The following is a 21519-nucleotide window of genomic DNA, read 5'->3' on the forward strand; positions in this document are numbered from 1 at the left end:
AAAATAATCTCAAACTACGTAGACTTTGGGCTGCACAGTTATTAAAAATAAAAACAAAAATGCAATGTAGCTCAATACAATTATCAAATCCTATTTAATTAAATGAATATATGCACTGTGTTTCAGAGTGAAGTGTGGCCCAGTGTTATTTTACACGTGAGCAGTTCATGATCCAGTGTTTTTAGTGTCTCAGTGTGGCCTGGTTCACAGTAAATGCTGCTCCACATGAACTCAATCTCTGCATCTGCTTTGTGTTTGTTTCATGCATAACGTGCAAATGGGCCATAGGTAATTTATATAATCTGGCCACTTTACAATTTATTCTGGCAAAGAACACCTCATTTGAACAGCAGGGCTCAACAATAATGATGGCGATAAACCGCAATTTGATTTGTTTTTAGTGGAACTGATGGCAAGTGCTTAGATTGACAGGTTGTGTGAAATCAATGATGCTCTGTTGTCGCTGGGTGATGTGCAAGCTGTGCTTTGGAGCAAATGGCCTGAGGGACATTAGCCTCCTGTCAGACATCTGATGACCTGGCAAGCATCACCCATGGGATCTCTTCAACACATCCACAGACAGATAGCCACATGATCGCAAGACAGTTGCAGCTTTTTATCTGTCTGTCTGGAGAACACCCAATAGTTATTAAACATTTGTTTTATATATATATATATATATATATATATATATATATATAAAACATATATATATATATATCTATATATATCTCACACACACACACACACATACACACACACACACACACACAGTATGTATGTATGTATGTATAATATAGCATATGTATATTATATAGTAGTACAAACCGTTGAAGGCAATTTAAAGATATTCTTCTTAGATTACAGTATTACGAATTACCTAAAATAGGCTTCATTATTTAGCAAAGTACATAGCAATATAACATATACTGGATTGTGAACCAAACATTCTCACAAACTGGTGTGAGATTTACCCTGAAAGTAAATAGTGTTGTGTAAAATTTTTCTTTGACTTTGACAAATCTTGAAGCTTGTAGACTCAGCTCAGCTTGTTTCAATGCCACCTGACTTCCTTCAGCTCCTGACATTTCCCAGTCATTACCTGAAAACGTCAGGTTGGTTTTGAAGTGGTGACAAATGCCTCCCGCGTGACACTGAGGTGATAAAAGCTCGCAGGCGGTATTTCCATATCATGCTGTCGGCCCTCAATTCGACTTTGCCTCAAACTTCCAGAACCAACCCTTGGCAAACGTCTCTCGTCAGCTGCTGGATGAGAGCACGCTCCTGTGAAGACTATCAGCAGTAACAAGCTCCTTTTGGAAGCTCTTGTATTAGCAACTTCAAATTAAATTAATAAATGAATAAAGGAGCGGTTCAGATCATAGTGTGCCATTGAGATTGAAGTCGAAGCTGCCTTGTTCATCTTCAATCATGAGTTTCAGATTTGGCAGGTTTTAAGAGAGGTTAGGCTATAAGTACACGTGTTGAATTATTTATGATCTCAGCACAGGGAAGTGTTATTCAAATGGCCAGGCTGCAATAATTTGTGTGGTTCAGCTTGTGGTTTGCGCTGCTGTAATATATTCTTCTGCTGGAGCCTCAGTATTTTGGATGCGCTCACTGCAACGTCTAGACATGGTTTTTCTGTAAATATCACCAATGTGTGTTGATTGTCAATAAAGTTTTTTTAATAAAGCAAACCCCCTTTTTATTCGACCTAGTCAAATAAAGTAGTCTGCAGTCCTACCTTTGTCCTTTTTTAAGATTAATTTAATGGGTGCATGACACACTCGTTCACCCTCACAAAACCTTTGCAGCTAATAATGTGAACCGCAGCTAGCCCCTTTTGATCTTGAGGTGATGTTAACAGGCGGTGGGTGGGGTGGATTTCGAGGGGAACCTTCATCAAACTACAAACGCCCCGTTTAATAAATGTCAGAGCGAGACGTGTGCACAATATGCTTGACAGACCACATTAGACGGACAGAAACCCAGGGAGTGGCTGCCTGTGCTGAGAGACTTTTAAAACATCATGGTTTTGCTGTAACTTAAGAGCTGGAGTCTAAGCTTCTGTAACTATACTGAAGTCTTGTGATGTTCAGTGTTTGATGCAACAGCTAAATTAGCTGTCAAGGCATCAACTGTTGAGTTCACTTCAATTCCCAGTGCATGCTAAGCAAGCCAGTTGCCATGTTAAATACTTCTCTGGAAACGCTTCAGCCTCAAGGTTTTGAACAGTCTGACATTTCAAACAACCCAGACTGTAAGTAGTTGTGGCCTTCTGACATATCAGTATTTTTCTTGTTATGGTTCGTTTCATTAATAAATGAGATTATGCTTCATTTATGCTTTCTGCATGGATTTGGAAATGCTTCATTTTAATAAGAGTGTCTTGATGAAAAAAAAAAAAATTAAATATTCTTAAAATCTATTTTAAAACAAATGTGCCAACACTTTTCCAAATTTCTGATTTGAAAACACATTTATGATTTTTAAAAGCTTAAATGTAACTTATCTAAAAATGCAATGTAGTGTAAGCATGAAGTAAACATGAATTACATATTTTCCCCACACTTAGAATATATGTGAGCATGCAATATGTTTTTTACACATTATATTTCACAACCGGAACGAACACTGATTTGCCATTAAAATGTGAAACTATCTAATATTTCAAGAGACTTTGTCTGCCTCTCTATATAATTTTTTATTGATTGATTGATTGATTGCATGGTTCTGTATTTTGGTCACACCACCTGACTTTGATTTGGCATATAAAAGTAAAAAATAACAAAAAAGCAGTGAAGGAATGTTGTTATAATATTACTATTTTTAAATTTCATTATCAAGAAATAAAAGTAATAATACTATTTTTTTCTTCCTTTTTTTTTCATAAATGTTTTTCTTCATGGATATCATGACAGTTGCATGGCATTTTTGACTTTTCATTAAATTGGTGTATTTAAGTAATTTTATGTATTTAATGCATTGCATTTGAATGAACTTTTGAATACATTAGTAGATCCCAGCACATATTTGATAATCCCATGTGGTGGAGGAGCTATGCACTGTGGTTCACTAGGCAGTGAGCTGCTTCCTTTGAGGGTGGCAAGAGGAATCTTTCTCTGTGGGCTGAATATAAGCCTCTTTATAGCAGCAGGGAACAAAGTGCAATTGTTTGTTCCTACGCTCCAATGCATTCCTCTCATTCTTTCTGCAGAGCCCTGGACGGGAATCAGCTGGGTGCTGCTGAGGTCATTAAACTCGTTCTTGATTTTCTTATCTGGCCTTAAAGAATGCAATGGGCAAACTATAAAATGTGCAGTTGGATCATGCGGACATTCTTATGTCCAGACTTCTCTACACATGATCTCATTGAGGGAGCATGGAGAGATGTCTAGAACATGTTTTATGTTTAAAGCACTAACAAGCTGACTTTATAACCTAAAAAACCTTGTTAAGAAATGCAATTAAGAAAAATTGCAACTTTAATGAGCAAAACCTACTTGTTATGTGATGGTGGATAAAAGTGGTCACCAACTAATTGCTCAGTTTATGTTGTCAAAGGATTGTGCAGAAGATATACCATACATTTAGCTTGTCTGGGATAATGGGGCAATACTTTCAAAGGTACACCTTTGTACCTATATACTTCTAAAGGGTCCGTATTTGACCTCAAATGGATAATTCACCCCAAAATGAGAGTGAGTAAATGATGATAGAGTTTTATGTAATTTCAAACCTATAACTCTTTTCAGTAATGAAAAGGTTCCAGAAATGTTCTCAGTGTTTCTGTGGCCATACAATGAATTTGGGGTCTAATGTTGTTTCAAAATATCTTCTTATGTGCTTTATCATTAAGATTGTACTCAATAAGGTACTCATAAAACAACTCAGAAAATAATGTTTGTGCCCAGATTTCTTATACCGTAGTTGTCATATCTGTGCTGCACTGTTAAAGGACCTTCTTGTTGAAATCAATGGCAATACTACAATTTCTATAGTGTAGATGCACCAATGGTAGATTATGAAGATACAAGGATAAAGGTTCTCTATTGGTATTGATGCTTCCATGAAGAACCTTTAACATCCATGGAACTTTTCATTGCCCAAAAGGTACATTATAGTTGAAAAAGTTATTTAGATTATTAAAGGGTCCTATTATGCCCTTATACGAAGTCTTGATTTAGGTTTTGGGGTGTACTAAGAATAGGTTTTCATCATGCTTGTCTTTTCCAAATAGCCATTATTTTTTGCATAATTTACATTATTGCAGAACCTCCCTTTCCAAACTGTCTTGAATGCTGTCCTGTCCTGTTTTAAAGAATCCCCTTCTTCTGAAACTCAAAAGGTGCTCTGACTGGTTAGCTGACCCAGTGCTTCGTGATTGGTGAACCGCTTAGTGCATGTTCCGGAAATGACAAGCCCCTTACCATAACTATAAGTTTTATCTGCTCAGCTGTAAATATTGACAATGCTGTCAATTTTGCCCAACCAGTTCAAGCCTGAATCAGATCCTGAGAATGTTTGCGAATAAGAGGATCGTGTAGAACCTAAATAAAGGGGTTTTGGAACCGGGGTGGAAGAAAACGTATCTCTTCGACACGCTACTAAAGCAACTCTTCTGCTTCGCCTTCTCAAGCATAGCTCAACCAGGCCTTGGTTCTTTAAATTTATATCTACACCATATACTATGGTTGCATGTACAGAATCAAAATGAGTGGCATCACTCTATCCAGACTTCACAATATCCAGAAAAAGCTTGCTGAAGTCAGAATGAGCCATCTGTTTCTTTGTAATTTTGTAAACTTGCAGATGTTTTTATGCTAAAAACAGCAACTTTAAACACTAAATAAAGTTGAAAAAGTGAAAAAGCATTATAAGACCCCTTAAAAATGTTCTTCATGCTAAGAAAAAAAAATGAAAAAGATTCTTTGTGGAAAGCAAAAGGGTTTTGCATCACTGTGAAAATCCCTTTTCAGAACTTCTTTTTTTGTTTGTTTAGAGTGAACTGAAATGGACTGGTATTTATAAGCTTCCAAATGGAATTGCAAAAATAATTACTTTCCCCAAAAGCACATTTACTGTCCCTTCAGCCAACAGGTAGTTTTGCCCCAAATGGCACTGGCTGAGCCAGTTGTTGACAAGCTGGACCGCTAGAATAAACTGAGCATTGCTGAAAGTGTTACAGAGCCATAGTGTTTATATTTTTCAGTCTACTACTAGATGAATGGCTTACTTATACCGTAGTTTTCTCTGCACATTAAACTGGTTTTGGACAAAATATTTTAACATTGGAATAACACATTCCTTTTTTGCTATAATGGTCTGTTCATGGATTTATTATCATTTTCTCAAACTTTACCTGCTGGATAAAACAGAACCATATTGTAGTGCTACAAAGATGTCAGAGGAGGTCAAGTTGCTTCAAGTTGATTACTGTTTACAGCTGTTTACCTGGTGATCGAATATCTTTAGTTATTGTTTTCCTCAAATGTGGTTCATTCCATGTAGTTCAAGGTTCAATGGGGGGGATTGAGGTTTTTTTTCTATTATCCAAAAGCTTTTGAACCTCTGTTGCCAAAACTATCAAGATTTCATTAGAGGGTTACAATCTAGAAGAGACTAGATTATGGGGAGCCCTCTGTGAGGCATGATTTATACTTTTTTTTAATTTAATGACTTCATTATGCCCTTGGCTTTGTGCTCTGTATTGTTTGGCTTCTGTTACTTTAAGAGTTTAAGTACTCAATCTACAATAATGATGAATGAGATCAGAGTGCCTTTGAATAAGACACATTTGAGTGCACTTAATCTAGTCTTTAGACACTAAAGGTGAAGTCATTTTTTCCACGAAATGTTTTACACCTTTTCCAGAACACTTCAGATCGCACACTGAATAACAAGAACATGAGTACTCCAGTGCTGTTGGGGGCAGCAGAGAAGCTTGTGACCGTGTTTATGACAGTTGAAGACCAGTGAAACTTAAGCCATATCTAGGGATCAGAAAATCATGTAGGATACTCTTGGGAAAGTAAACAGGCCAGCCAACTTGCATTCACCTACAAATACCTAGAAACACTTACCAACAGCACAGCAAGATCTTGATAAGATTTACCTGGCCAACTTTTTTTCAGAAAATGTAAAAATCTTACTCAGTGCATCTACAAGATGTTTGGATGCCATTCCTGCCATTGAATAAGAAATAAAAAAGGTAATTGTGACTTTTTATCTCACAGTTCAGACTCAGAATTGTGTGACACAAACTGGCATTTGCATGTTGTTGCATGTTTTTTCTTGCAATCTTGCAATTTTTGACTTTTTTCTCACAATTGCGAGTCTTTATCTGTGTAATTCTGGCTTCTTTTCTCAGATGACAGAGAGAAGTAAACTTGCAGTTGCCTTTTATGAAATCAGAATAGCAAATTTATATCTTTTCTCAGACTTTTTGAGATAAAAAATTTATAATTGCGATTTATAAAGTCTAATTCTGTGGTAAAAAACTTTATATCTTATAACTTGCCATCGGTTATTATAAAGTAACAATTGCAAGATGTAGTCTTACACAATTCGCAATTGTGACTACTGTATATCACACAATTTTGACTTTATAACTCGTAATTGCAAGTTTATACCTCACAATTTTGCGAAAAACAGCTGAATTGCAAGTTTACAAAACGTAATTATGAGAAAAACAGTCAGAAATGTGAGATAAAATTTTATTTTTTATTACGTGGAGGAAACAGACTTCCATAGATGTAACATGATATGTATGCTGATTATTCATCATCACAATACATAGCTTCCTCCCCAAAACCAATAAATCCTGAAGCTTTTATATCTTTGTATTTGGATTTCCCCGGCTAACCGCTGCTCACTTAACCCTTGCCACAAGATGTTTCAACAAGCTGTCATCTCGCCATCATTGTCTTGGCAACCAGGCTTGGCATCTGTATAATGCTAACATCACCATGGAAAAGCTAGCTGCAACACAGTGTTGTTACACAACATAGACTATTTTCATGGTAACCTACTGAATGCCTGGGTCACTGAATGTGAAAGTGTTTTCCCTGTAAGTATCCTGAAAGTGATTTTGTTGGTTTTTCCCTACAGAATCTCCAAAATCCAAGTGATCATAACAGGGTCACCTTGAAAACAATAGGATACTCTTTTCTTGTTTATAATATTGCTACAATAAGAAGATTAATAGCGACGCCTAAACTTGTATTAATGTTCTCAGGGCCCTATGCTTACTTTTCTTTTTAGGAGCACAATCAAAAATTTAGGAGTGCCTTCTGATCAGACAAAAGGTAACTTTACCATAATGGGGCAGTATTTAAATTACTTAAATTGATTTCCAGGGGCATTTCTTTATCTTTGCAAGGTCATGTTTTCCAACATGCATGCAGTAAATGGTCATACTTTGGAGCCCTGGTACTACAAATATACATTCGTTTCAGAAAACAAACTCCTCCACTGGGCCTATTTGTCTCGCAGGAGACAGCAGGCTGCAGCAGTATGTTATAATTCCCATGGACAATAAGCATGTATCTCAGTTAGTGTCAGTTCAGGACTCATTAAAGGATGTAAGTGAGAACCCCCCCCCCCCCCACTCACTTAATGTTGCTGTTTCAAAGGTAACGGCACACTGTGAAGAGGTAGGAGTCTTTTCATATTAGTAAAGCCAACCACGTTCAATCTATAAATCATGGCTGAAATATGAAATAAACTGGACACTGTTTGAATTGTCTCCGATGTACATCTTTATATGTACCATAGTTCTGTCATGATAACTGTATGTGAACATACTTAAACATGAATGTATTTGGTCTTGTTATAATAGAACTGCTATGCTGCTACTGTGGCTGAGTAAGTACAGAGACTTGCTACTGCCAATACATCCACTGACATGCTGATGTGAGCATCTAGAATTGAAATATCCCCATATATAACACACATGAAGCTACCCTGTAGCAGATCTATACAGGTGGAGCTGGGGGAGGTGGAAGGTTTCTGAAGTGCAATGCAACTGCTACAGCAAGCACTAGCCAAGTATTTGAATGTTGAGAAGAAAGCTCATGTAAATAATGATATGATTAGGCCTATATAAGATTGGTTAGACCTATTGGGCTGAGCCGTGTAGTTTCCTGACAGAACTTCTACATTATCATCTGAGTCTGCCTGAAAATCATGCAAGCTGAAATGATGCTCTTAAAGAAACAAAACATCCTCACACTTGAAAGTCTTTGATGTTTTGGTTTGATCTTTAGCGTAACGGTTGTGGTCACAATAAAATATAAGGTATGTTTCAGAATGGAGCATCCACTTTTGCTATTTTTACACATGGAAGGTTTTTTTTTTTAAATCAAGCCCATTATGATCGCATCAGTCATGACCCCTTTTGCAGTTCGCTTGAAGGAAAGCACTGAGGATTTAACAGTGTTTCCTTGATGTGCAACTGTGTTTAGAAGAAGGCTTTCATACTAATCAAATTAACCAAAAGTTTATTATTTATTTAACCTAGATCTTCACCAAAATTCCTTGTGTGACAGCAATGCAAAACACAATGTTTTGACCAGTAATTTCTAATTCTATAGTCTGAGAGTTTCTGTTCCTCCATTGAAAATGTATGTACGGTCTACTGTCCATGTCCAGAAAGGTAATAAAAACATCATCAAAGTAGTCCATGTGACATCAGAGGGTCAGTTAGAATTTGTTGAAGCATCGAAAATACATTTTGGTTCCAAAATAACAAAAACGACGACTTTATTCAGCTTTGTCTTCCCTTCCAGGTCTGTTGTGAGCGCGTTTTACAGCACTGCAGTTTAGTGATATCCGGTTCGTGAACGAATCATTCGATGTAACCGGATCTTTTTGAACCAGTTCACCAAATCGAACTGAATCGTTTGAAACGGTTCGTGTCTCCAATACACATTAATCCACAAATGACTTAAGCTGTTAACTTTTTTAATGTGGCTGACACTCCCTCTGAGTTCAAACAAACCAATATCCCAGAGTAATTAATTTACTCAAACAGTACACTGACTGAACTGCTGTGAAGAGAGAACTGAAGATGAACACCGAGCCGAGACAGATAACGAACAACAGACTGACTCGTTCTCAAGTCAAGAACCGTTTTTTTGTTATTTTTGGACCAAAATGTATTTTCAATGCTTTAACAAATTCTAACTGACCCTCTGATGTCACATGGACTACTTTGATGATGTTTTTCTTACCTTTCTGGACATGGACAGTATACCATACACACAGTTTCAATGGAGGGACTGAGAGCTCTCGGACTAAATCTAAAATATCTTAAACTTTGTTCCGAAGATAAACGGAGGTCTTACGGGTTTGGAACGACATTAAATCATTAATGACATAATTTAAATTTTGGGGTAACTAACCCTTTAACATGCTGCAACATTTGAAAACTGATACTTTTTTTACATTTTCATCACATATCCAGCTTCATATGTATGGGTTTTTATATTCAGTAGGTTTGGATAATTTTCACCAAACTTTCATAGTCCCAAGAATAATTTGTTGTATGAATATCTGAACATGCAACAAATAAAAAGAACACAGTCTCTACTTAAAATAGGTTTTAATCTTGCTTTTTGTATTTTCTTATTCACACTTGAATGATGAATTCAATATAATTTGAATAAAAAAATTGTTTTGATCAAAAAGCTAAGAATCAATTTCTTGTCAAAGACTACATCTGGATCGGCTTCAGCATGCATACAGTAGCTTTCATCTAATCATTGCTTTCATCAACACCCTGAAAGCTTGCACAGTCCTATACTTTTTCCTGTGTCAAAACTTCAATAATGTGAGGCAGTGTTCATTTTTATGCTGTTTAATGTTAGATGATTATTTTACATATGCATCTGCTTATGTGATCGCTTGTTGCTTCTTCTTCCCTGTGATTTGATCCAGACATGCTGTACTCTTTCAGAAGATGTGTAATAGCACTCCCTACTGTATAACAGTGAAAACAAGGAAAGCCAGAAAATTCTATCATTGGCAGGGAAAGAGTTAAGAAAATATTTGAGAACTTGAGAATATATTCAATTATTGCATCAAGAAACAACCTTTTTTAAGTTTGTTTAAAGTTTAAAAGTTTTTTAAAGTTTAAGTTTGTCTTAAGAAAATTCTTAACTTCTGGTCCTAGGGGACACTTACTTGAATCCATCCAGCCTTCAACAAATATGTGAGCACTTGGATGCACTTTCTTACCCCAGTTAAAGTACTTCAGCTGAGCTGATCGAAATGCTCAAAAATGTTTGGGGCAGGACTACCTTTTGGTCCGACCAGTTGCAGGCAGGTGATTGTTTGGGAAAGAGTCATTATTTTTGCAGTTCTGTTTGATGGCACAGTAATTACACTTCACTTTAAGCCTGCAGCTATCAATTAATTGAATGAAGACGGATGGATGCCTTTGTCATTATGAATTCTCAGCTCAACGCTGAATAGCTTGATTATTGCTGTAGAAAGAGGATAGATTGGAAACGACATCCAACTCCACACGCCCTTCCACCAGGCGATGAGTCAGCAATCTTTTGCCAATATCTGCGCCCTCCACATGCACCCCGCCTGCCCTTTTGGACTGCTGGCTCTTGGCAGATACAATAAGGACAGTTTTATTAGATTAGTGGCCAGGCCTGGCCTGTTTATTTATAGCAGGGGTGGCTGCTTTCTTCCCTTCTCAGGGAAAGGGCAGCACACCCACCCACAGACCACCGCTAACAATGCGTTAACCTCCGTCATCACTGTTCAAGGTGGAGTGGCTAAAAGCTTATTTTACACAACAGTCTACCCTTGTGTTTGTGCATTTCCTCAGGCTTTTCCAAGTATTAAAAATGCTCATGGAGCACATGAGTTGTGTAAAGATAAATATCAGGTACTTGGTGCACTTTTCGCACAATGAACATGGTGTGGGATTGATAAGGTTTGGTGTGCAGCTCTATTGTTATCTGATTTTCTGCTGTACAGAGATGGCCCAATGATTTCTGACTCCAGGCTATGTAAGCAGAAATCTTGGTTGCCCTGCCTGCAAGTTTTAATCCCAGGTGGACACTGTTGTAAAATAGCTTGTGTCAAGTCTGGTTTAGCCAGACTTTTGACTTGCGGCACAAAGTCTGGTCCTCATCGCAGTCTATAATGGCCAAGAATAGCAACTTAGATTATTTGCATACACACAACCAAACACTTATTTTTCTCTACCATTTAGGGTAGAGATTTATCTCACAATAATAGATAGGCATGGAACAATATGAATTCAAACATTGATGTAGGAGTCCCAGCGAATGCTTTGCCCCCCAGTGAACTGATGAAACTCCTGTGTGTCTTGACCTCTTGAATTTGCATTGCTGTCAAACAATGGATGAGCTTCTGAGGATAAGACTAGCTTGTGTCTGATTCTTGTTTAACAATGCTTCATAATAACATAGTTGCAAGCCTAAAGATACTGTATGCAAGTAAGTGAATGCAAATTACTAAAAAAGTATCCTTGTAGTTTAAATTGTTTTATTCTGTTTTATTAGAAAGCAACTGATAATGTGTTGTACAAAAACATGTCACATTGAATCAGCAGTTTGAAGGAAATCTTGGTAGTTAGTTAAATTGTCATAAACAATGGCATAGACATTGACCTCCTGAATACTGAGATACTGTATGTAGTGTTAGGATTTGCAATGCATTAGACAAACATTTCTGCAAATGCTTGAAGTGTGCAATGTATGATTTCTGTTCTTAGCATCACTTGTTCTCTTCATGGATAAAAAAAAGATAAATGCACCACAGCACCTATGGCCATATTCCCTTACAAACTCTTCGACTTGCTACATGAGGCCAGTCCAGTTTGATCTAATTGAATCTTTCACAGACAATAGCCTGCTCAAGAATTAGATCACTGTTTCAGCGAAGGTCATATTGAACTGAAGTTCTGTGGAAAATAAGCAGGGGATGATATTCAATCATAGCCATATGTCACTCTGGTTTCCATTGTTCATTGTCTTTTGTTTCTCTCTTCCTTGCTAGCTTCCCATCCAAAATTAAAAGACTGTCCCTCAATCCTCAGTCCCCAAACTTTGATTTGCATGTAGTTAGTTTGGATGAGAAAAGTCTATTGTGAAAAGTTCTGGCAAAACGATTTCCCTCAATTTATTCAAAATCACATTTCTTTGTCTCGGTGAAGCATGAATGCCCCTATGAGACATTCTGTGTGTGTACACAAGCTAGCATTGACACTAATTTGAATATTTATGTGGTGGAACAGGTCCAATCACAGATAATTTAGGAGACTCACAGCGGTTGGTTCCCTTATGCCAAGTCAGCTCGGCTCTCAGGTGCCTCCGGTGTTTTCCCATGAATACTAACCGCGTGCGTCTGGAAACCTGCCAGCTGCAAAAAACACAATGAAATGACAATGTGTGCAGGATGCATCATACAGAGAAATATGATAACAATGATCCAATACACAGGGTAATATTGAGTGCTATTCAACACTATACTGAAACCTCAAGTCCAATGCTTTGGGTTGATTTAAAATGAGACATGCAATCTCGTTTATTCTCTGTGACCTCCCAGTATATGCAGGTGCATGTGATACGTACCACAGCTGCAATTATTGTGGGATGCTTGTCAGGTTTAATTAACTGCAAGGCAGCAATGCTGTCGCTCTTTTTTTTTCTCAGGAGTCATGTCGAATCAATTGCCAAAGGTTTTTTCCTCCTTATTGAGTTTTTCCAAGGGCTCAGTGCCCTTCACTACCAGTTTGCTGACATGTCTGGTTATCTTGGTAAGAAGTGCTGAATTAAAGTCCTCTGTCATCATTTTGCCACTCAGCCAGGTTGGTGGACAAACACCCCTGAGACTGGCTTGCTGACCTTATTGTGTGAAGCAAGTTGGCTGTTTCTCCTTCACACTAGTACACAAATTACCCAATACTATATCCTAACCAGGCACAATGTGACAAGCGTGACAAGTGATTTTTCTGTCCTCACTAAAAAAGAAATTCTGCCTAAAGCTAGACATAGCCAATTAGCAATTACAATTATTGGAACGATTGACAAAAAAAAAAAAAAGGCTCAACGGTGGAATTTTTGGTGGAAAGGTTTACAGGGTACTTTCATGAATTTGTTATTCCATGTGTGTATACATTGAGATTAACTGTATGCTAGTGTACTCATATATTCTATAGTTATTTTTCAGGAAAACGGACCAAAAATATTGATAATTGCACTCAGATGCATACACATTTCTGTAACACTTTAGTTTAGGGACCAATTCTCACTACTAATGCATATATATAAATATTATTTAAGATAATATGAACCCTACAAAATTGTTAGTTTAAAGAAGTATTTTTTTTGTTTTTCACACTGATGTTTCATGATTAGTCCAGACTGTTTGCTTTCAGTTTGTTTCTTTCTTGTTGCACAATGCTTTGCGTTTTAGCCGGTTATAGGACAAAACTCGGATAAGCATGAAATTACAACTGATGTGATGTTGTGGGTTTTTGTGCCATGCCTGTGGAAGAAGAAAAATGCATTGCCATAACATGTAAAGATGATTAAGGATTAGGGCACACCTGTTTTGTCAACCATGTTATGTCTAGAGGTGTGCACTGTTGAGTCTATTTTCTTTGTTTAAAACCATTGGTTGAGTTCAAAGATGGTTGTGTAGTGCTGCTTTTGATCTTCACCACATCACTGCCATTTATCTGAGATTTGACTTTGATTATTTGGCTGTGGGTTCTATTTTCAGCATGCACTCTCGCTAATATCTCCAAACTTGTGTAAAAAACCTGCCCAGTTCTCAGAGGGTCAAACAAAGTTCAGGAGCTCAGGAGTTCCTCATTATGAACTAAAGAAACATAAACAGTATTTTATATTGCTCTCTATAAGGACAAAGCAATGATTTTGACACAGTAAATTCATGAAACAGCATGTTCATCCATTTCTTTGCGAACTAATTTAAAATGCATCTATTTCGATAAACTGTCATTGATTTTGGAAAAAAATGTTTTGACATGCTGACAGACAAGGCTTTTGTCTCTATTGAAACGGCTCAACATGCATATGTTTTCTGTTTATGAGAGAAGTAAAACACAACTCGAGCAAATAATGATGTTTTGTGGCTGTGGAAGTCTGGCAACTGCGACATACGGACAGTAACTCCCCCACCCCTGTCCTGTGGGAGCCTTCAGGGAGTTTTCATTAGTGCGGCTTTTCTGCTGAAAGGGGGCTGCTGCAGATTTCCACCAAAATGTTCCAGATTTCACATTGCAGCTTGGAGTTGCTTAAGCCTCCTACGGACCTTAAGAAGTGCTTCTGCTGATGAAAGTGTTTCTCCTTCACTCCTGTGAATACAGCACACATCACATCGCAAGAGAAACTTCAAAACAGGATAAGGAAAAATAATTCATTTAGCCCATTACTATATAACAAGTAGTCACATCACAAAATCTATTATAAAGAAGATGAGTGTCAGAGAGAGTGTCATTGGAATATCTGATCTTGTGACATCCATCAGTTTCTGATGGATGTCACAAGTGTATTTATCTATCAACATGAGGGTAATGGAAAATATACGCTAGAGTCCAGAAGAGAAGTCACATGTGATGAGTGTGTAAGAGAGTGTATTGGAGCCTGACCGAGTGAATGATGAAAGTGTGATGCTTGTTCCTGAGCTTCCGTCCCATGATGCCCACCTGACTCTCTCCCATCATCCACAGCTCTCGTGATGTCCGACACGCTCATGTAGCTCATGACAGCACTCGAAATCATTTAGAAACCCTGTGCTTCATAGGTTATGTCCGGGCGAAATACTAGGTTTGTGCATTCTGAGTACTGTATAGTGTACACTGCCTACTATATATATAAAAAAGTTTACTATAATTTAACTCATCATAGCTGTCAAATAAAACATAATGGAATTGTGCGTTAAAAAATATCTTAATTTTTTGCCAAATGAGTGAAAGATGTTAAAAATTGTGGCATTTCATGCATTGATTTGTCATATTGGAGGTAAGAGGTTGAATCAAGCACATTGCATTATGGGATACAGTACAATACAGAACAGCACAGTATGCAAACTTTACAGCAGAAATAGAGTAGTATATTAGTATGTTGTTTAGCATTGTTATTTTAGTATTAGCCATACCATTATAGTGTTTATTAATATTTTAAATGAGCTTTTATTTTTATATTTACAGTTTCAATCCTTTAACGTTTAGATTTTGCAATTTTTTGTGCTTTTTTAATTAGTTTTTGTTTTTATCTCTATTTAGCAGTATTTTTATTCCAGTTTTTGTCTTCTAGTTCAATTTCAGTTGGTTGCCAACAATTTTATTTTTCCAGATAGAGAGTAGAATATGTATCAGTGTTATTTTAGTATTATCCATAGTGTTTATTAATATTTTTAATGAGCTTTTATTTATATATTTTCAGTTTTAGTTATTTAACATTTAGTTTGAGAAATTTTATATGCTTTTGTATTAATTTTTCATGTGTATATTTATTTTTTTATTTCAGATTAGTATTTCAATATAAGTTAGTTGTCAACTAAAATGATTTTTAATACATTTTATTTAACAATAATATCACTGACATGTAGCCATGTCAATTTTAAGTCTAGCTAAAGAAGAATTTCTCAGAAATGTAGTTTTTCTCTTTAGTTATGCCTTTAGATTTCTATGGATCAATGAAATGTGGCCTTTCATAGCTCATGCTTGTATTTTCACTCATGTGACTCTGAGTACTTGCCTGAGCACTTCTAGAGCTCTTAAACTCTGCTGTCACATGAAAACAAGCCTGCAGGATTTTGTGACCTTTTAACATTGAACTGTCTGCACCATTTGGGAAACCTTTAAAAAAAAATTCTCTCGTTTAAGTTTTAGTTCTCCAAACATTTCCTCCTATTCTCTCAAAGGGACTTTCCATGGTTTGTGGATATATGGTATAATAGGAGGTTTTACACTGGAATGTATGTGTGGGCGAACGTATAAAAGGACAAACTCCTCGAACTTTGTCTGCCATTACTTGTTAGGCATTGTTTTCAGTGTGTTTAACGAGGGCTGCTCATGTTGTCAAACGCTCTCTGCTCGTAAAGCAGTATTCACGCGGTGGGTGGCATGCAGTTTTTATTAATTAATACCTGAAATTTGCAGAGTGCTTTCATCAGGGGAGTGCACATGGTGGGAGTACAACACAAAAAAGGCCAGGCTTGCATGACAGTCATTTTTTTAAACCCAGAGGTTAATAGAGATACACTAATGTTATCCACCCGGGAGGCTCGCTTGAGCAGTTTAAATGTGAGGACGTCAGAGTTTTATTCTCAGCTGTGCTGTGTCTCTCACTGTGTCTGCATGAAGGGAGGCTGAGAGGAAATACTTTTTTTGTGTTTTGGACTGTATCCCATTGAAGCTCCAGAATAAAAGGAAATACTTCCTGTGTATTAGTTTAAAGTGACAGTTCACCACTAAATGAGCCCTTGTTCCAAATGTAGTAATTTATGATTTTTGTTCTTCCATAGAATACAAAAAAAGAAGTTTAGCAGAATGAGACCAGAATAAAAAGTTAATGAGGCAGGGACTCCAAAATGCTCCAAAAATGACACAAAAGCACCGTAAAAGCACCAAAGTATATCATAAAAGCATTTCAGCACTACTGTATATTATAAGTTTTGAAAAGCTATATGAAGGCTTTGTGTGAAGAACAGACCAACATTAGACACAAACAATCTAAAAGTGTTTGGCGTAAATGATGGAACGTCCTAAAAAAAAAAGACTTGCCTTTCATTCAAATATGCCACTAGTAAGTGACAACACAAGGGATGTAGTATTTCAAGTCAAGTCACCTTTATTTGTCAATGCAACCGAACAACATTAATTAGGAAAACAGTGTCAGTAATGCAATATGACAGTTAAAGGCAATTCATCATTGAATTCAGTGATGTCATCATCCAGCTCAATTCAGTTTATCTTTGCAATCATTTGCAATCAAGTCAACGATATCGCTGTAAATGAAGTGTCCCCAACTAAGCAAGCCAGAGGCGACAGCAGCAAGGAACTAAAACTCCATTGGTGACAGAATGGAGAAAAAACCTTGGGAGAAACCAGAGAGCATAGGTCGTAATTTAGATATATTGTAAAGATGGAAAAATGCAGTTTTACAAATGCTAGAAATGTGGCTTTCCCAAGGTCGGGGACCTGCAGGCATTTTCAGTTGACAAAGCGTGCATGGAATTCGGGCCGGCTAACTCTCATGTTATCTTGAGACCCCGGCCTGGGTATGTGCCCAAAGTACCCACCACTCCTTTTAGGGATCAGGTGGTGAACTTGCAAGCGCTGCCCCTGGAGGAGGCAGACCCAGCCCTGGTGTTGCTCTGTCCAGTACATGCGCTCCGCACCTACATGGACAGAACTCAGTGCCTTAGGACCTCAGACCAGCTCTTTGTCTGTTACGGAGGCCAGCAGAAGGGAAAGGCTGTCTCCAAGCAGAGGTTATCCCATTGGATAGTGGATGCTATTGTCCTGGCTTATCAGGCTCAAGACCTGCCATGCCCCCTAGGGGTGAGAGCTCACTCAACTAGGAGTGTAGCTTCCTCCTGGGCGCTGGCGCATGGCGCCTCGCTAACAGACATCTGTAGAGCTGCGGGCTGGGCGACACCTAACACATTTGCGAGATTTTATAATCTCTGTGTAGAGCCCGTGTCCTCCCGGTTACTCGCCCCTTCGGGCCAGTAAGGACCTGCTCGGTGTCAATCCGCTTGCTGCGCCATTGCACTCTCCGGACTGGATGCGTGCGCTATTCCCCTCAGGTGAGTTCCTCAGTCAGAACCCTTAAAAATTAAATTATTTCTCTGTATTGGAAAAGAGTAACCTGAACATTTTTAGGTTAAAGTCATATGCCACATCTGAATCACTTATGCACTTACGATCCTTTCTCTGCTACTTTTAGAATAATTACATAAGATATGAGGTATTTATGTCATAAATACCTTATAATTCTCTCCAACAAGGTTAGTTTTGTCTTCTGGGGAGGAACTACAGTAGGAACTCTCCCCAGGTCAGGTTCGGACATCCTGTTAAACACAAAGATCCTGGTTTGGGATGCCACTTCCTTCCTCTGTCCGTCTGGTTGCCCACAGTAGTTATATTAGCGGACATCCTCTCTGTCCAGTTTAAAAGGCACTTCACTTTCTGAGACTACAGACTAATATATGTGAGGGAATCACTTATGTGTAGGTGTGTTTCCAAAAATGTTGGTTTATTTATTTTTGCAGTGAAAAAGAGTCTGTGCTTGTGTATTTAACATGTATTGTTGGTATATAGCAGTTTGGGATGTACTGTATATGAGACTGCAAACACATTCTTACCACTAGGGGCCGGAAGGTGTAATACACACATGATCCCTTATGGCTTTACATACAGCATTAACTCTGTATCAGGCCACAGAAATATGCAAATATGCAAAACATTTGAGTGGAATAAACATTTTACTACTTATAGTTATCTGTAGACTTGTAACTATGACAAGACAAGATTTAAACTAAACATTGGCTTTGGTTTAATATTTAATTTTTTTCAAAATATTTAGTATTTCAATATTCACAATGTTATTTTCAAAACAGTGATCTCAAAGTATTTTTTATGCAATTGCAATTTAGCTATTTGTAATTATTATTCTAGTTGAATTTAATACGTCAGAATGCTGCATGCATTAAAAATGATTCACATTTGAAAGCTATCATTCAGAAATGATATAAAATCTAAATAAATGGAAGTTCATTTTCGGAGTTTTACTATATCATTAAATTAAAATTCAATTCAAAATCAAATAACAAATAATGACTACTATAATAAAAATTAAGTGCCTAAGAAATTGCTGTGAGATTATAAATGATTCCAATCCTAATTACAATTATTTTGACAGTTTTATTGAATGACTTTCAATCTATTCATGAGAAAATGTTCATGGTCTTATTACAAATACCACACGGTGTGTATGAATTATGGTAAACTGTCAAATTAGCATTTTTTTAAGTCTGTAAAGAGTCAGAAATTTTCACAGATTAAAGAATAAACACTCCCTCACACTGCCTCTGAAACTGTCATAAAAAATTAAATCACGTTAAATTTCGTTTTTCGTATCAGCAGCAAGCATTTGACTCGGTGTGCAAGGTTTCTTTGCATGATGATGATGAATACGAAAAAACACATTTGAAAATTTCGGACTCAGTGTTCAAGGACCCTTTAGTTTAGTTTAGGCATTAATTATTATCCCCCTAATTAGCATGCATATTACTAGCATATTGGCAGATTATTAGTACTTATAAAGCACATATTAATGCCTTGTTCTGCATGACAACTTTCTAGATCCCTAATCCTACCCAATAGCTAGACATAACCATTACCAGCAAATTAAGAGTTTATTGAGGTAAAAGTCATAGTTGATAGTTAGCTAATAGTAAGAATTGGTCCCCAAACTCAAGTGTGACAATCTAGGGTGTTATCTTTTCTGAAGACAAGCCTAATTAACAGTAACAGTGATGCACTAGTAAGCACCATGATTAATATGTTCAGTTAAATATCATGTCTTGATGAAATCTCTCTCTCTCTCTCTCTTCAGGAGGCGTTTGTGGAGCTCTATGGCAGGCAGAGGGACTCTGTGTTTCGCAGCTCTTGGTCATCGATAGTGACAGTCTTCGGTCTAGCGGCTCTTGGGGCCGTTGGCTTGACCATAGGAGCCTACCTTGCTCAGAAATGAAGAACCTTCCCCTTCTTCAGTCGCTTGTCCTCTCTCTCTCCCTGTCTGAACCCCTCCTCTGCTCCCAGGACTGCTCCATATCCCAGGACTGCTCCTCTTCAATGCCTCTCTCCCACTCTCTACAAGGCTTTCTTCTCTGCCCTCAAACACAAAGACAGAAAAGACAGGAAATGAAAAGACAGGCGCTTCCGACAGATCATGAGAGGATGGAGGAGAAGAAGAATAATGAGGTGAAAGAGACACATGCGGCCGTGTCATCGGCAGAATTAGTTCAGATCTTAAAGTGAAACATTTCTGACAGTTTTGGTGTTCTCATATGTAAAAATGATGGAAAAAATACAAAAGACCAGCCACATCTGGAGGTTTTGAAGGTCTGTGCTGATTGAAAGTATCTTTCGGACGACACCAGCGCTCTCCAAATGTCCTTTAAGAGTCGGGTTGATCTTAAGAGACAGTCTGCACTAAACTACCATCGTTGTTTCTGTAGGATTATTTGTAGCCTATCTTCTACCCAATGCTCTTTCTTGCTAACGTTTCTTGTGCTGCCATCCTTGTATCGTTGAGATAGAAAGAACCTGAAGAACTGTGAGGAGGAATGGAGAGAAATGCAGACAGTGTCCCTCAAGCCACTGGATTTTTATAAAATTTCGACAGAGGGGGTGAGATAAAGTATGCAGAGGGAACAGTTGAAAAATTAATAGTGGGATGCCAGTCTCTCTTTGTGGCAACTTTAAAGAGCTTTATTGAGGCCTGAAGAAGGGTTTCTTTTAAGTGCTTTGGACCAGAATGTAGACGGAAAGAACAGAATGGGAAAGAGTTTGAAAGAGCCTTGGTTAGACACTTTATTGACATGTTCAACAGATGCGTGTGAGCCGGTCAAATTGTACAGTATGAAAAGAGGTGACGCTTTATTCTTCTTAATACTGCAACTACACTTGTGTTCAATCTAGTGTTCATTCATACACCAAAAGAAGCAGTTGGGTGGATCTCAAATCTGTCGAGAGCAAGTCGAGGTTATATTTCACCTCAAAATCAAAGGAAAGATATATATTATATATAAACACTACTGTTCAAATGTTTTAAGGTCAGTGAGTTCTTTTTAAAGAAATGTATACTTTTATTCAGCAAGGATGCATTAAATTGGTCAAAATTGACAAGCTTTTATGTTACAGAATCAAATTTCTGTTTCAAATAGATGGTGTTCTTTAAACTTTATATATATCAAAGAGCAGCAAGTCAGTATATCAGATTTCTGAAGATCATGTGACACTGAAGACTGGAGGAATGATACTGAAAATACAGCTTCGTGTCACAGGAATAAGTTTAAGTGTGAAGAATATTAAAATTAGTGCTGTCAAACGATTAATCGCATCCAAAGTAAAAGTTTTTGTTTACATAATATGTGTGTGTACTGTGTATATTTATTATGTATATACAAATACACACACATACAATATATATTTTGAAAATGTTTACATGTATTTACATGTTTATATTTATATAATTTATATTATATATAAATATATTTAATATATTGACATAACATATTTTCTTAAATATATACATGCATGTGTGTGTATTTATTTATACATAATAAATATACACAGTACACACACATATATTAAGTAAACAAAAACTTTTATTTTGGATGCGATTAATCGCGATTAATTATTTGCCAGCACTAATTAAAATAGAAAGCAATTATTTTAAATGCTAATAATATTTCATAACATCACTGTAC

The 21519-nt window shown here is 37.1% G+C and overlaps 1 protein-coding gene across 1 annotated transcript in view; it reads left to right on the forward strand.

Moving 5' to 3' along the window:
• The window catches only part of LOC132096814 (apoptosis regulator Bcl-2-like), a 43194-nt gene extending 22021 nt beyond the window's left edge, over positions 1–21173 (forward strand). Inside the window, exon 2 of the mRNA XM_059502428.1 lies at positions 19641–21173. Within this exon, the coding sequence (XP_059358411.1) occupies positions 19641–19778 (138 nt within the window). The 3' untranslated portion in view covers positions 19779–21173. The remainder of the gene's footprint in view (positions 1–19640) is intronic.
• Positions 21174–21519: the final 346 nt, after the last annotated feature.

The sequence above is a fragment of the Carassius carassius genome, chromosome 20, assembly GCF_963082965.1.
Source record: "Carassius carassius chromosome 20, fCarCar2.1, whole genome shotgun sequence".
Taxonomy (NCBI): domain Eukaryota; kingdom Metazoa; phylum Chordata; class Actinopteri; order Cypriniformes; family Cyprinidae; genus Carassius; species Carassius carassius.